The sequence below is a fragment of the Charadrius vociferus genome, unplaced genomic scaffold, assembly GCF_000708025.1.
Source record: "Charadrius vociferus isolate BGI_N301 unplaced genomic scaffold, ASM70802v2 scaffold179, whole genome shotgun sequence".
Taxonomy (NCBI): Eukaryota; Metazoa; Chordata; class Aves; order Charadriiformes; family Charadriidae; genus Charadrius; species Charadrius vociferus.
In genome coordinates this window covers 416,983-433,150 of record NW_009650072.1, presented here as the reverse complement: position 1 = coordinate 433,150, position 16,168 = coordinate 416,983, and the positions used below count along the sequence as shown (strand labels likewise).

Here is a 16,168-nt window from a genome sequence, read left to right as displayed (position 1 = left end):
ACACTGCAGTCAGAGGTGCAGTTGGTACTTGTATATGTAGCTGTCTTCTAACCAGCCCAGGTGCCGGTAGCACCAATGCCCCCTAGCACACACATCCACGGGTCCAGGCAGACTCGCACAGATTCCAGCTGTGGCCTCAGCTCTGCCACGAGAATTCCCCTTCATCACAGTTCCCCTTGCGTTACGTAGTCATTTCATCCCCACGCTATTAAGATAAAGGTGGAGTATTCCTGACACACTGCCATCTCCCCTGCCCACCTTAACTCATGGAGATGATGGGTGTTCCCCTAACAGCCTGGAGACACAGCTCTCTTCCTCCTGGTTCTTTGCAAGCTGAGGTACAAACACAGAATATAAGAAGAGCCTACTTTGTACAATTTCCACGGGACAGGATTTTAGCATGGGTACTTATCAGGTCCATAGTACTGTGAGGATCTGCTAAGGACTGGACTGTAATTTACCAAGTGTACTTTTTTTTACCAAGTGTGCTTGGTAAAGTATAGTTGGTAAAACTACCCTATGAGATGCATATCTACTCATTATTTTCACATAGACCACATGGAGGATTAGAGACATTAATGATTTCAGACAAGACACAGATGATACAGCGAAGCGATGTCCAAGCCTCTTTCATGCTTGCTTCTCCTGCTGCATTTTCTGTCTCCATGGGTCACATTGTTCTTTTGTGCCTGTGATATGCAGAAATGCCACGGCAAAGCAGACAGTAGCACTTCATTTTCTGAGTCAGAGAGGGGGAAGAAAGGTGGGTCACCAGTTCATGTCTTAGTCACAGAACCTCTGGGCTCCTTCAAAGAAGATGTCAAAGAGAAATCCTTCTGCCCGTCACTGCAGATCAATCCCCTTCAAGCTAATGAACCAACAGCATTTTACCGAAAGAGAAGCCCTGTAGCACCTTGATATACATTCAAAGGTGCATGAGAGCTCTCGTGGCTGCTGTTTACCTACACATCTGCCATTCAATCCACATCAAAATCATTGCTGTGAAGTACGCTGGGATATCCCAGATATGAAAAGTATTCTACAAAACCAATTTCTATTCTGATTCAAATGTAATTGCATTGAAATGTTATTACAAGTATGCTTGCTGCTGCCAACATCTTCACTGCTTTTTTAAAGGTAATTAATTAATGCTTTGTTGCTTTTCATCTGCATTAAAGTGACAGGAGGGTTATGGGAGGGCGACTGGTTTTGACAAGGAGAAGTCTGTATGCATTTTACAATCAATGCAAGGGAGGGAGATACACAGTGGGAGCTAATTTCACTCCTCCTGCCTTCATTTAAACACAATGTTTAAATGCATTTAAGTGATGAAGGCATATAACAGTCCTTCCCAGAGGGTTCTTCGTGCTGTTTGCACATGAGTTTGCCAAATTTAATGCCATTTTATGGAAGCTGTAAAAATGCCGCTTCCTGATACCTCCTAGCCACCGCAGGCAATTCTCTCATGATGCCATCTCTGAACCAACAAAACATGTTCAGATCCATTGCACATGCACAGGCAGAGGAGAGACTTCTGCAAGCTAAAATGCTGAAATGGAAGGAGAGGGGGAATTCCTTTATCATGGTTTTACGTAAAAATACTTCCAATATATATTGAACTTGTATAATGAAGTAGCATCTAGGAGCCCTGCTCACAGATGAGATACAGCGCTATACAAGCTCATCAGAAAAAGAGGTCTCCTCCCCCAAGGAGCTTACATCTGAATTCTAAGACAGGGAACAACAGATGGAGACAGACAGGCAGATGGAAAACAAGACAGCTCTGTCTACATCCTCGGCACTGATCTCAGCAGAGCAGTTGCCAAGCTAAAAAGTTCTGACCTGAAGAAAAACTTTCTCAAAGTCTGTGGCCATGGATGAGGGCTTCTGGGCTTGAACTCATGTCAAATTTCAAACTTCTCTGTCCAGAAAGGGAACAGCCTCAAACCCATCTGTGCACTAAATCGACTTACGCCTTAGATGAATCTTCTTCATTCAGAAGATCCTCTAGTCTGAGCTTTAAACCTACTGTATAATGTCATGATAGAGGCTTTTCCTGACCAAAGGATTCAGCTGGCTGTGCAAACAGCACTGCTAAAACCATTATCTGTGTCAGTAGTAGCAGCCGTACTACAGCAGCCTCTAGGGACCTTGACAAGGGCAAGGTATCACTGTGCTACGTGCATGGTGCATGAATAGGCCTTTGGCAGCTAAAAGCTTACAGCCTAAATACATCACTTGGACAATCACCTCCATTCTACACGTGGTGAAGTGAGATAATTTAAATGAAGTGATAGGCACCTTACCACAAGACCTTTTAGAAAAATTAAGAAGGAATCAGGGTGTATTTTCCCTATTTCATTTTTTTAACATTCTTCAGACGCCGTGGTCCATCATTAGCATACATTAGACCCGAGAAAAAACAAAATCAAACAATGAGCAGAGAGGAGATTCTGAAAATGTGGGTAATTTAAGTTGGATAATATTCAGGGACAGGTATTTCAAAATATGTGTGGACACCCACCATGGAAGACAAGTCATTCTACTCTGGAATAAAATGTCAACACTGGAATAATAACAGCTTTATCAGAATAGCTTATTCTGCAATATCTGCTCTGATCCACCTTGCTCTACAGACAAAGTTTCGATAATGCTCACCCAACTTTAAAAGGAAAGTGGATCAAAAGCTCCTTACTCTCCCCACTTTGCCATTGTGTTTTTGTAGAAGAAAATATAAGCTGAGAATGCAAATGGATTCCACTACAGGAGCTGTAGCTGTAATTCTCTACTGTAGAAATGCTGAATCATTTGAAACCTCCAAGGAAAAAACATCCACTTTCCAGAGAGCACGTAACTAGAAGAAACCTCATCCTGCAGTACTGCAGGCACCGAGAGCACTCAGTCTCTTCTGTAAACCTTCTCAAACTTAAAACTAGTTCACTTTTTCCTCCTGACACTACTCCTACTAGAAAGCTGTCCCAGAACCCCACTAATATAGCTAAAAGGCTTCTTCTAATTTCTAGCCTACTTTCATTTAAGGCCATTTGACATACATTTGTTTTTGTGCCAGTATCTTTCTTTAGTTTAAATAATCATTCTCTCCCTAGTAATTACCTCTAATGCATATGCAGACAACCAGTACAACCTTTCTCAGTCATCACCTGTGTAGACTAAGTGGAGCTGTTTTAGGCTGTGCTATTCAGACAGGCTCTCTCAAATGCTGACCTCCTTAATAATCATCCTTTGTTTGATTTCATCTTTCCTGAACACGGGTTGTCAGAAGTATCACGACCAGCAGCTAGGATCAATTTTTGCAGTCTACTGAAAGAAAAACATGGATTCTTTTATTTTAAAGCATGTTTAGTAAAACAGGACCTGTAAAGGAGTGGTCAATGACGTCCGACTAACCATGCTTGAGGCTATGTAATATATGGTGAGTGTGAACAATATTCTACTAACGCATCATAAAGACTTCTTTCCATAAATGAATCATATACAAAGAAAGATAATGCCTATTTCTTAAGGCGGGAAAGGGCAAGCAACAGTAATCCTGAGCACCCTCCTCTCCATTAGTCCTCTCAGGCTCTAACACTGAAGCCGAATGATGACAGTTAAACGTGAATGCTAGTTCTGTTTTTGTTGATCATTTTAACAGATGGACTGGGGAAGGTGTGGGTGTGCTGCGAAATGGCAATTACTGCAGGGAGGGAAATGCAGTTGGATGAAAAGGAAAAGAGATACAAATCAAAAAAAAAAGGAACAAAGCAGAGAGGGGAAGGGAAAAATGAAAGAAAAAAATTCTAATGACCTTACATTTCACTATATTTTTCTGCTGAATTCACCAATGAGATATTGAGCAAATGATCAGTAATGGTAACAGCTACATCTGTACTTATTGTACCCAAGCCTCAGATCTTTGTATAAATACCAAATTGATTCAAGTGAGACATTTTCTAGGAATAGAGGCTTCCAAATAAACCCATATTTATACCCTTTTTCACAGGACACAGCTAAAATAGAATTCAGATCTCTCCTCAAAATGAACTACATATTCCCAGCTCCTGTGCAGTAAACAAAGAGCTCCCTTCTGCTTGGCAATCTAGGCAACCGACATGCTAACAGCACAGAAAGGGAAGTGTGACAGCAGCAGGGACAGCAAATGGAGAGACCCTAAAATAATGAAAATAAGATTGCAGCTAATAACAAAAAGCTATCCTTTTTTTCCTCCCAGCTCTCAGCTCTTGAATATGTTTTATTTCAAATTCTTATTCACAATTCACTGGTTAGTGCTTGTCAATAACTATCTGATCTGGGTTTTTTTTTTCCTCCCTGAGGAAATAAGAGCTTCATTTTGATCAAGAAAAGGGAGGGGGTGGTGGTGTCACTCTGGGACCTTGATTTACCTTAACTGTTTTCTCTCTTATGTGTATACATTCTCTGCTGTATTGCACAATTCAAAACATCTAGGGACTATGCTCCATGGCAAAACTCAGAACAATTTGAAGATTTAAAGCCTGATGATTGCTCCCTGGCATAATCAGACCATAAGCACTAAGCTCTTTGAGAGAAAAAAAAAAAACACAACAGGAAAACCATTATGTTTACAGTACCAAAAAGAAACTGAGTTAGAGAGGGACTTTGGTGACTTCCTTAGTGATGAAGAACAGCTGTCTCTCATCTCAGGGTACAACCCTAACCTCAGCAGTGTTCTTTTCATGAAAATACCTGGAAAAATAGTCTTTCTTTCTTTAAAAATCTGTTTAAAAAAGGCCTTTTGAAGTGCCTAATATTTTTATTATTTTTTTTCCAATCAGTGCTACTTACGTATTGCAACTGTGATGGCTGCTGGGTTTGCAGAAGTAGGGATACTAGTAATAGCATCAAGAACTTTTCACCTACATCACCAAATAGATCATGAGCTGGTTTTGTAATGAATGAAAAAAAAACCCAGCTGCAGCTGTCAGGTAATACTGTAAAGACAGTTGTGGAGGGAGTTTCAGTTCACTTCTTACTAGACAGGTGTCTGCATCCCAACAGCACCATCACAGCTGGCGCAGACTGATGCTGTTGTTAGCAATCTCAGCAGAGAGGCCAAGCACTGATCTGAGAGTTTATTTATAAATATTTTAGCAGACTGAAGAACCAGGAGGAGTTTTAAATTTACATTTCTTTATACATACTCCCACTCAGAATCTGTGAGCTTAGTAAATCTGTATAAAATCATCACCAGAGCCTGACAATAGGATTTACAAGGGCAATGTACCCATAAAGGCAGAAGCCTCCACTGACAAGCAGGCAATCCTGCTTTCCAAAATGATTTTAATTGCTAATTTTTTTTTAATTCCCCAAAACATTAACACAGTGTTAATGAAGGATACAATCACTACACAGTGCTCACCCTTGCAGGGTCTCTGTTGTAGTGACGAGATGTATCCTAGATGCAAAGACTCAGTGCTGAATGCCAAGGAGCTGAACACTATGGGCCTATCCGCTCTCAGGACCACAGGGCACAAGATGAAAGAGCAGACTAGAAGACACTTGCTCTGAAGGCTGCTAGAGGATAATGCAGAGCATAGCAGGATAGAATATAATGCAGGTTGCGTGACATGAAGTGAGAAGACATCGCTTTTGTCAGAAATGTAAGAAAAGCATACTCTGTTTAATAGCAAAGCTTCAAATGACAGTCTAACAGTTTTGACCTTCAAACAGTTATATCCTGTCCCCAACAAACTGCTGTACCAGTCAGGAGAGCCAGACAACTCAGGTGGACCTAAAAGTGTGCTAATGGGTTAGTAGCACCGTGATGACGTTATGAGGGATTTCTTCTAAATGCCCATTGCTACATATGAAGGAGAATTATGAGGCTAGAGAAGAGACACAAAGGTAATCTGCCCTCATGATTCAAGAGAGAAGGTAACTAACTTCTTCTCAAAGACTCCACCAACTCCGCTCATTCTTTGCTCAAGAGGAAACACGCAGGAGTGGCAGTAAATCACAAGTTACCTTAGTTATTCAACTGTAATTGCAACAAGGTGACAAATGAAGCCTTGCTCACGTGACTCGCAGCAAATGCCTTCTTACCGTGAGACGTTTCGAGGCATCCACTTCAATCATCCCCCGCAAAAGGTTCTGACAGTCCGGGGGGATAAAATGTGGCATGTGGAACACTCCACGTTTCACCTTCTCCAACAGTTGCCGCAAGTTGTCGTCATCAAAAGGCAGGGCACCCTGCAGGGATGTGACAGAGTGGTGGATGGGAGAGATAAGCAAAAGGGAATTGGAGAGGGCAAACGGAGAAAAGCCAGGATAAACATGGTGAGAGAATGGAAAAGAGGAAGCCAGCTCATAATGAATTATTATAGTAAGTGGAAAAACCTTTTTATTCATTGAAAATAAATAATTTCTTAGTGCTGCTATATTTTCTCCAACATAGGAAACAAAACTGAGGACAGGTTTTTTATTAGACCTTTAATTAGAAAATGACTACCAGTATAAAACATAATACAAAATATGAAATTGCCTTTCCAGACAAATTCACCAAAGATGCATGGATTCACTTAAATTCAGCTCGAGCTTTTGATCTGCTGGTATTCCTCCTGGGCATACTTTCACAGCAGCAATGTTTATCGTCTCCTTATTTTTAATCTTCCTGAGACACATTTATTGCAGACATTGAAAGGAGGTGAACAGCATTTGAGAGACTTTCAGTAAAGAACATCCTCTTTCTGATGGAGCAGTTAAATGACACAGCTGAAAGAAACCCTGACCAACATTAGCCTTTGGAAGCAGCAGACGTTCTACCTGTTTAATATACTCCATCCAGTTCCCATGCTGTGGTCAGGTCATCGGTTCCTATTGCTTTCCTACTGTAGCCCACTTACATGAATAGTTTGAGGGTTTTTTTAGCTGAAATTACATTTTGAATAGATTGTCAGCTCGCCACAAAAAGCAGCAAAAGACCTATCCTTGCTGCAAGGACAAAAAGGAAAAAAAGAAGTTGAAATCTTTAGGATAACTCCACCAACTGAAGCTGATACCCTTTTATAGCAAGTCTGCACCTTCCTAGATATTCTCGCTTCCTTCTTTCACCACCTAATTCTAGTAGGTGCTGAGCTTCCTTGATTTCCAGGATGGTTTGTGGGAAGCTGCAAGCTGTCGGCTGCTGTGATAATAAAGCTTTAAGTTGTCAATTCTGGCACTGCTCTTACTACAGCGAGTAGTGCATCTGTATAAGCAATCCGGTGTCCACGGTTTATGGAGACCAACAGCTCCATTTACAGAAGCCTCTGAAAGCCCACCTGATGGCAACTGCTACTGGGCACTATTTACTGTTGTTTGTTCATTCAAGTGGCCTTGAAGAGAGAGCCTCCCTGTCTTCTGTAACCAATCTCCTGAGTTACCTACCTACTTTTTTCCTAACGGTTCCAGACTTAAAGGAAAATCAATTCTGATAGTTCAGTACTTTGGCTAACGCAATTTGAGCCACGATGAAGTCAGCAAGGCTGCTTTGTGGCATTTCCTGAAGGTAACAACTACAGCTCTTTTATTACTACCACCTGCTATTACAGCTTGAGAGTTTTTGTAGGGTTTGTCCTGACATAATTAACTGGAGAGCTCTGCACTCTGTCAATAATAGACTTATTTCAATCGTTTTGCAGGCTCATGTATATATGTAGGAACAGATGAAGATGCAGCTACAGAGACACACCAAATCTTGACAGAGAATCCCCCTGAAAATGAAAAGCCCACTCCTGCAAATCCTAACCATCTTGACACATCCTCTCTTCCATTCTTACAAATTCAAGAAGGTATATTAAGAACTCATTATACAGTTCTATTTTATCAGCCATAAAAATAGCTGCTCAGGAGCAATAGATGACCAGGTGCTATCTAGTGAGATAGTTAAAATTCTTCCCTTGCAACATCAAGATAAAAAATCTAAAACTTCAAAAATGCCAGTGAATTGTAACGGCTAAAAAGAAAAAAAGTAAAACCGGTTAAGGTGAATTCAAGTATCATACTGGGATTAATTCCAGGTATTTTGATTCATGCCATTAAAAAAATTACCAGCATTTTTTTGGAACCAAAAATCCTTTAAAATTTTCAAGTATTTTAAACACAAATAATGTGCAGATTCTAACTCTGATTGTACATTGTACAAGTGCTTTTGTCAAAATAAAACATTTAAGTGCAGTAATTAGGTTTACTAATAAATGTACAAGGATATCAAAATTTGACTTCAGGCTTGTTATTTTTATAATTGTAGGTGATCATCTGAACTATTATAAATATAAAAAAATTAACATGCACATAAAATCTGTTCTCATACACAGTATCCAATCTGCACATGGTATATGCTTATATGAACATAAACTATATTTTCCTACATTATACTATGGAAATTCATAACAAATCCCAAGCCTATCTGCCTTCAGCTGGACATCCAATTTTTGTATGTTTAGGAGTATAACATTACCACTGCAAATCAGAATAAATTCCACAGAGAACTGAAACTTTGATCGAAAGAAGGCTAAGTTACAAGATAGCACATTTTGAATACTAAAGAAAGTATTATTAAGCCACACGGAAACTAATTTAAACTTTGTACTAATGGCTCAGTTTTATATTCCCAAGTGTACCACATTTAAATGTAGCGCAATACTTGCATGAAACAAAATTGTTGCACTCAAATCTTCTCCTGATAAAACACTGCAGTTAATGTATGCATATACCTACTAAAACACATATATACATACAGCAGAAAAAATAAACACTTCCCAAACCCAGCCATATTTTGATCCTGTGAAGGACAACTTATTTGACACTCTCTGTATCCTGGAATTGTAACCCTGCACATCTTTTCCAGTCAAAAAATGTGCTGCAATACCCCAGCACAGCAAAGAGCATTTATGGAGACAAGTTTTTGATCCTTGTCTATGCTTCCCTATGCAGGGCAGCAGCATTTCAAAGAATCCTCATGCTTTTCCTTTGGGACCAATGTAGAAATAAGAGGAAAGGATGCAACTGAGAGATATAAAAATAGGGGCACTAAAAAAACCCATCTGTACACGATGTCAACAAAATCACCATTAAATACAGCAGCATTTTTTGATTTTTCTTTTCTTTTTAAAGGATAGCGCAAGGAAGATGACTCACCACTAGCAACGCAAATAAAATGACTCCGCAGCTCCAGACGTCTGCTTTCCTTCCATCATATTTTTCTCCCTGCGCAGCAATGACACAGAGGTTCAAAAGATTGCTCACTACTAAGTGAATTAATTATCCTTGAAGAACAAGAGAGGGGAGAATGGGAAACCCCACATTTCAATTCAGCCACCTGCTTCCCAAGGTGGCCTTCCCAACTAGGAGGCCATGACAGAGCCCATTAACTGAATTTTTATGAACATCAGTTTACAGTCATATCTGGGATCTGCAACAACAGGCTCAAAAGTGGGGACAGCTCACAAATGATTAGACCTGGCACCTAAACAGTGTCAGAGGTGCATTAAGGATGTCAAGAATGTGTTTGTCTCTTCCCTGGTTCTTCAGGGAGCTTGTCACCAGTCACATTATTTGCAAACTCATGGTATTGTCTGGACAGTCTCTTCTGTACACTTCCTGCTTGGATTTACATTAAAGATACGCTTTAAAAGAGGGGAATCTTGGCCACTGAAATCTTGGATGCTTATTTTCAGAGGACAAAGGGAGAGTAGAGGGAAAGGACAGTTCGTATTGTTTAACGGAAACCAACATCACTGACAGCCAACCCCGGTTCTTCCACTGAAATGACAGCTACATCAGAGACAGGAAAGCGTAGGGGACTGCATCCCTTGGGTGGAAAGATCAAGTTAAACGAGGCTACTGTATTTCTGTCTGATCACATGGCATGAAGGGTACTGTGAGAATAACACACGATCATTTCCCTCATACGGTCGATGGGGCTTGATTCAGGGCTCAGCCAAACAAACAAAACCGTAGTTACATTCCTTGTGTCCTTTCCAACGCTGTCTGCCTTCGACAGATTTCCTATACAGAAGGTCTATGCAGATAGATAGATAGATAGATATCTATATCTATACTTGCAATGAGCGACACTTTTTGAAAAATGTATTTATACACACTAATGTTAACCAACTTACCCGGATGACTTCAGGGCAAGCATAATGTGGTGATCTGAAACACAAAATACGGTCAAATGAGCATGTAACCTCCTGGTATTTATGGATTATGTGCATTTCCATTTTGTTTAGCAGAATCATGATTGGCTTGCTTATACAGAATGCAAGTGTGCAAAACCAGCACTTTTTTCCTTACCTCAGTGAGAACACATTCCTAAGAAACTCAGAAAATGGTCAAGAACTAGCATAATTCAAAATTCTATGCCCCTACTATGAATTTCTTAAAAGCGAGGAAGGAAGAGAAGATCAGGCATATTCTGTGACTATATAGAATTCCAGCCCTCTAATCCCACCCTTTAACTTGGCCTTGTATCTAACTAGAAGGAAGGCCCATGCTGAATAGCCTTTTATAAAAAAAAAGGCAGAACAGTATTTTCAGACCAAACACACGCATCCCTAAACCATGTCTTGCATCTCTTCTGCTAAGATTGCTCTCAAACCACTCCAGTGTTCATAAAAGCTGCTGATACATGATTTCAATATGCATTTTTTTTTTCTTTAAAAAACTAAAAAGGATGGACAGTAGTACTATTACCTAGTGAGTTAATATATTCTTTTTGCATCCTTCTATCCATAAATCTCTGGTTTGATTCCTGGCTGAGAATAGTTAATTACTTCAACTTGCCAGGTAATAATTTTAATTCCTAAAGATTATAGCCACAGCTATTTATTTTATAGCCTTCATTAAAGTGACTTGACAAGTAAAAGGGATGCAAACTGTCTGAGACCTGTGTGCAAATCATGCTATTGTTTATACTGACACCTCCCAGCAGTCCCTGAGCCTGTCTTCATTTGTGCATTTGTTTCTTGTGACAAACACAATCATGGCTGGGCAATACCTGTCTCACAAAGTAATGAGCAAAACAGAAGCACAGTGAGGTTAGCTTTGTGCTAGGATGCTACATTAATGCCCAGTGAGACAGCCCATTAATTGAATTTCCATACACACTACATTTATCCTATGGCAAAATATCACCCCGAGGGCATGGAACGCCCTGATGTGGTATCACAGCTTTTGGCAGACCATGATAATAAACTCGGGGTACACTTGGGACTTCAGCTACCTTGACAGCAAAGCTTAAGCGAGGAGAGAGAAATGCGGTTGATCCCTCTCAAATTTTAGGCAAGGTGGAATTTGGAAGTCATACCCCTCTGGCCCCTTATTTAACAGGTTATCACAGGTATTCTAACCAGGTTTATTTGCTCTGTAGTGATCCCAAGTGTCTTAATTTAGACTGGATTTTAAACCCCTCGATTCAAGAGTCAAAACAGATAATGAAAAGCAGAGCCTTCCCTCAGAGAGCTGGCCAGAGTTAGTCCTTGGGAGACCCAAAAGAATGGACTTGTGCCAGACTACCCAGAGTCTCTTGGCAGCTCTGTCGCTGGCAGCCGGATGGACATGGACAAGGTTACTTAATGTTTTTAAAGCTGCAGCTGGCCATAGTTTGGAAAAGGTGACCAGAACTTCACCATGAGTCTTCTCTTCTGACTAAAGCAAGAGCAATGCCACCACAGCTTTCATACCTCACAAAAGTTTGTACGACTGAACTCACTGGGATTTGTATGAGGCTTTAACCATTTAGGGCAAAAGCTTCTATAGTAACAAAGAGCGTGATGGCAACAATAATGAAATAAAGCTAAAGCAGACAGTAATGTTAATAAAATTGTTCCTTCTCGACTAAGCGGGGGCTGATCTGGGGGACTTGCTGCATATTGCTGGCCACTGCTGGAGACAAAGGGAGGCCAGAGGGAGACAATGAATTGCTGAACATTATGTATGTGTTCCCAGCCCTCCAACATATATTGTTCCCTGTGAATTTGCTTCTTTATAGCAATCCAATAGCTGCTCTACACCTGTTCTTTTTAATACCCAAAGCTTTAACCACTAAACAGTCATGTCACTGGACTAATGCACGGTTTTACAAGCTTTTAGAAGACAAGTTAAATTATTCTTGTGAGAATGCTTTACTAGTGGTGTTGTCTTTTCTTCATATCATAAAAATGGTGTATAGTGTACAGGCCATCCTTAAGGTACACAGAAATCCCAATTAAGGAGCAGCACCAGAACTGGAACTGCAACCCAGGACTGGACAAGCACAGCCAACTGTCACCAGTGCTAGACTGCTTAGACAGAACAGTAAAAGAGGGCAGTATGGGAGCTGTAGGGAAGGCGGTAATGCAACTCTAATTTGGAAAAAAACACGGTAGCAAAAAGAGTATGGGAATTACATCAGATCATGGACATTCACTCAGTTTAGCCACCTCAGAATAGAAAGATCAGTTCTAACATGTTCTATATAACTGAGTCATATTAGGTTTACTGGAAAGCATATCCGGGGGAAAAAAAGGAGTGAAGACACAATCTAGGTAACTGTTGAACTCCTGTCACTTAGCATGTCCAAGTTTCTCAGTCTTGCATGCATTTTAGCTTCTGTCAGGTATGATGCTACCGTTGCCTTTGCTACAGAAGGTGAGTCACAGACACGCAGTGCATTAAATGGCTACTACAGGTGGTGTCTGTGGCTGAGCTAGAAATTTCAGCCAGACCTCTCAAATCCTGCACAGTATCCTGTACAGTTCAGCATCACCCTTCAGCACAATACATTTTGGGTGGCCATGCCATCTGAACGCTGGAAGAGTCAGTATCTCAACTTGCAGAGTGCTTCTGAGCTTTTATTTGTATGTGATGACTCCAACAAATACTTCAGAACTCTTTAATTGTGGATGCTGAGCAATGCAACTGCCTTGACAGCTTCCTGCACTAACATCCTTGAAAAGAACAATGTAAGTGTTGTGAAGAACCCAAGACAGGGACATACCTATTTAGGTGTCCCACTAGCAAATGCACTTAAAGCTTTTACCTTCCTGATGTCAGCTGGAGTGCAGTGGAAGCTGCTAGGTGTCTTACAAGGCACCACTGCCTTAGATTCTGCTAAAATCTAGGAGAATGGGTGGAGAAAATGCTATAATAAATCCTTTGAACAAGTTGGATTGATTCGATCATTCAACAGCTGCACTGCAACTGCCCAGAGAGCACACGTTTCTGGCACAGCCAGTCTGAATTCCTGCCAGCACACGCTAGATAGATATCTGCAGCATTATATTGGCTAACAGCTCTAAACGGGATCCTCCGGCCAGGCAGAATCCATAGAAAACTCATTTTCATGCTGCCAATCACAGAGCAACTTCAACTGCTTTAAAGAGAAAACTCAAATTTAATCAAAAATCTATTTATCTTTCTACAGAGTCATGAATATTTCTTTGGCTCTTATCACTAATTATTCAATATACGTGTGTCAAGAGCAACATTCCCTGCCTCTTCCCCTAGGCCATCTCCTCATCGTTCAGCTACATCTCTGTGCAGCAAAAGCCACAATCTGCCCTTGATAACAAGTATATCGCTCTGCAAGATCAAGAAGCAGCTGCTGCCTGCGGGTACTGCTGCAAAAAAAGCACCGATGTTGGCAGTGTTTATTTCAAGGGTGATGTGGATTTTCCCAGGCTAGTCTGCCTGGGGCAGGACGGGCTCTCTGAATGGTCATTCACAGCTGTGACTCTAGGACACAGTAAACTTGAGGATCTTGGAGGACCTTAACAAAGCATTTATGTGCGATTTCAACCACAGGAAATAAGCCAGAGTGCAATGGTGAAATCCAGGACAGCCCTGGACAGGTATGTCAGGCAGTCAGAAAGACACGTATAGATCCTTGATACACCTATCCTGAATTTCATCTGAGAAATTAGAAAAGTAGTTCTGGATCTGTGCACATCAAGATACAGTGCGGCTACAGCAGATCTGAGACAACCAGGGCCATACCTTCAGTGCAGATGTGATATGCTCGTGACCTACAGGTCACATTATGTAGGTAAGAGAGACCTGCACCGTGCACACACAGATCAACTGCCCATGTATGGTTTATCTGGGAATATACAGTAACTGTTTTTCCAGAGAAGCAGGTGGTTGATCAAGGAGCACAGGGAAAGCTGTGTGATCCTACTCCACAGTGTGACAAATCACTTGTTACACTGCCTGATGGGTTCCCAGGCCCCATCAAAGATGAGTGTCCATGCCTGGGTCCTTTAGTCCCACGCCTTAAGATGGTACTATCTGGGGAAGAAGAAAAGCTGCTTTGAGTGCTATTCTTTAGGCCTCACAGCTGGAGGCAGAGTTTCTGCAGAGAGGGAGGAACAAGAAGTCTGTTTCCCTCTGTTTTTCTTATGCATGAAGTTACCTTGATACAGGAGGTTGTACAGGTGCACCAAAGTCCTCCCACATCTAGATGTTTTTGCTGTTGCTTGCATGCTAGAGTCACTTCTTCCCCCCGTGTTAATCACCGTCTCCAAGCTGGCTTTCAGAGACAGAAGCTATCCACTAGCGCAAAAGGCTGCCTGTGCTTTCCCCCCATGCTGGGTAGCAAAGGGCTGAGATGAAGGGGAACGCCAGAGGAGTCGCAAAACAGATAAAGGGAATTCTTCAGGAGAAGGACATACGTTAGAGCATCCTGAGTGGAGAAAGCAATAGCCACAGATCACACAGAAAAGTAAGATGGGGAGACTGAAGAAACAGTTCCCGTAGCAGCGGGTAGTTAACGCTGCAGTGGAGGCAGTAGCTGTACGTAAGGCTGTAATTAAGGTAGTAGCTGTAGTTAAGGCTGAGTGCTGTTTTGCCATTAAAGTTTCAACTCAGTCATTTAGCTTTATATGAGATAACTCATTGTCTAGCCCTTAGCTACATTTTACAGCTGTTTACTCCTTGAGCCCAATTACATTTTTGGGCAATCTGCAAATCAGTTCATTAATTAATATATCAGTTCCAATTGTTAAGACTTGGAACCTTTTAGAGATCTTAATTTAAAAAATGAAACAGACTCCTGTTTTAAAAGGGCATAAAGATTGCAAAGCTAAGTATTCAAAAGTTAAGAATTACTAAAATAAAGCTTGAAGACGTTATACTGTACTCTGTGGGTAAGTCAGGGTGGGGCGGTGGATGTAATGCTGTCCCAAGAGCCTCTGTTTTACTTGCGGAAAGTCTGTAGCAATGTGAGGGAATTTTAGTGTCATGAAGGACAAGCTTGTGATAGAGGCAGCTGATGGACATACTGGAGAATCAAACTCTCTCTCTGGCCCTGCCACAGAATCTTTCTGTGAAAGAAAATGAACAGGTGCCTTAAACTGAAATGTTCACAGGTAATTATGAGTTGCAGGTTCCCCAGTTTTCAAAATCACAGAGCAACACATCCGAAGTTTGATTTACAGTATTTATAAGCACAAGGAGCAGCAGCTGCAGTCGGTAGGTGCTCCGCTGTCCAAGTAAAGGACTGTTATCAAGCACTGAGTATTCTGAGCTATTAGGCCCCAGAGTATCCAACTACACACTCAGAACTGGCTGATAATTTTGAGTTTCATTTTGCAGAATCATGTGTCCTCATACAAATAGAGATAAGCAGATCAATGTGGCAAACATAATATGGAAATAGTATAATTAATGTTTGTAAACCTAAGATACTACGATGAAAATCCTACCTCGCATTCATATCAAGGCTTGAATGCAGTGAGCAGAAATTGCAAATGGATCCATAAAATGAATGATGAGGAAAAATCAAACATTAAATAGTTGTTTGTTCAAAAAACCATACCATCCAAACATCAAATGAGGCAAAGATTTCTTGGAAAAAACCTGTATAAGCTCATAATTAATGGCGACATTCTAATGTGCACAGGCTAAGTTAATGTTATACTGGCAATTTGAAGAATAGTGTATCTTAAATCCTCAGTGCTTGATTTTGCAGACTTAAAGCTCTTTTAAGGTATGTTGGGATGTATTATAGGCGAGGCTGGTATTAGCGGTTATTAATAAGGTTGTCTGGTATTTCCATTTATAATCCTCATTTTCTATTGCTTATGACTTACCACCGACTTAATAACTTAACAACAATTTTCCTCGCTTTTCGTCTGCCTCAGACTGGTTTCATGTTTGTGTGTACGTGCAT

General features: G+C 40.9%; 1 protein-coding gene across 3 annotated transcripts in view; it reads right to left on the bottom strand.

The window, feature by feature from the left end:
• BRSK2 (BR serine/threonine kinase 2) overlaps positions 1-16,168 on the bottom strand; it is a 330,924-nt gene that overhangs the window by 63,817 nt on the left and 250,939 nt on the right. For all 3 annotated transcript variants that reach the window (XM_009891984.1, XM_009891982.1, XM_009891983.1), the window contains exons 6-8: positions 10,140-10,173; positions 9,157-9,225; positions 6,082-6,228 (exon numbers count right to left, since the gene is read on the bottom strand). In XM_009891984.1, the coding sequence (XP_009890286.1) occupies positions 6,082-6,228; positions 9,157-9,225; positions 10,140-10,173 (250 nt within the window). The remainder of the gene's footprint in view (positions 1-6,081; positions 6,229-9,156; positions 9,226-10,139; positions 10,174-16,168) is intronic.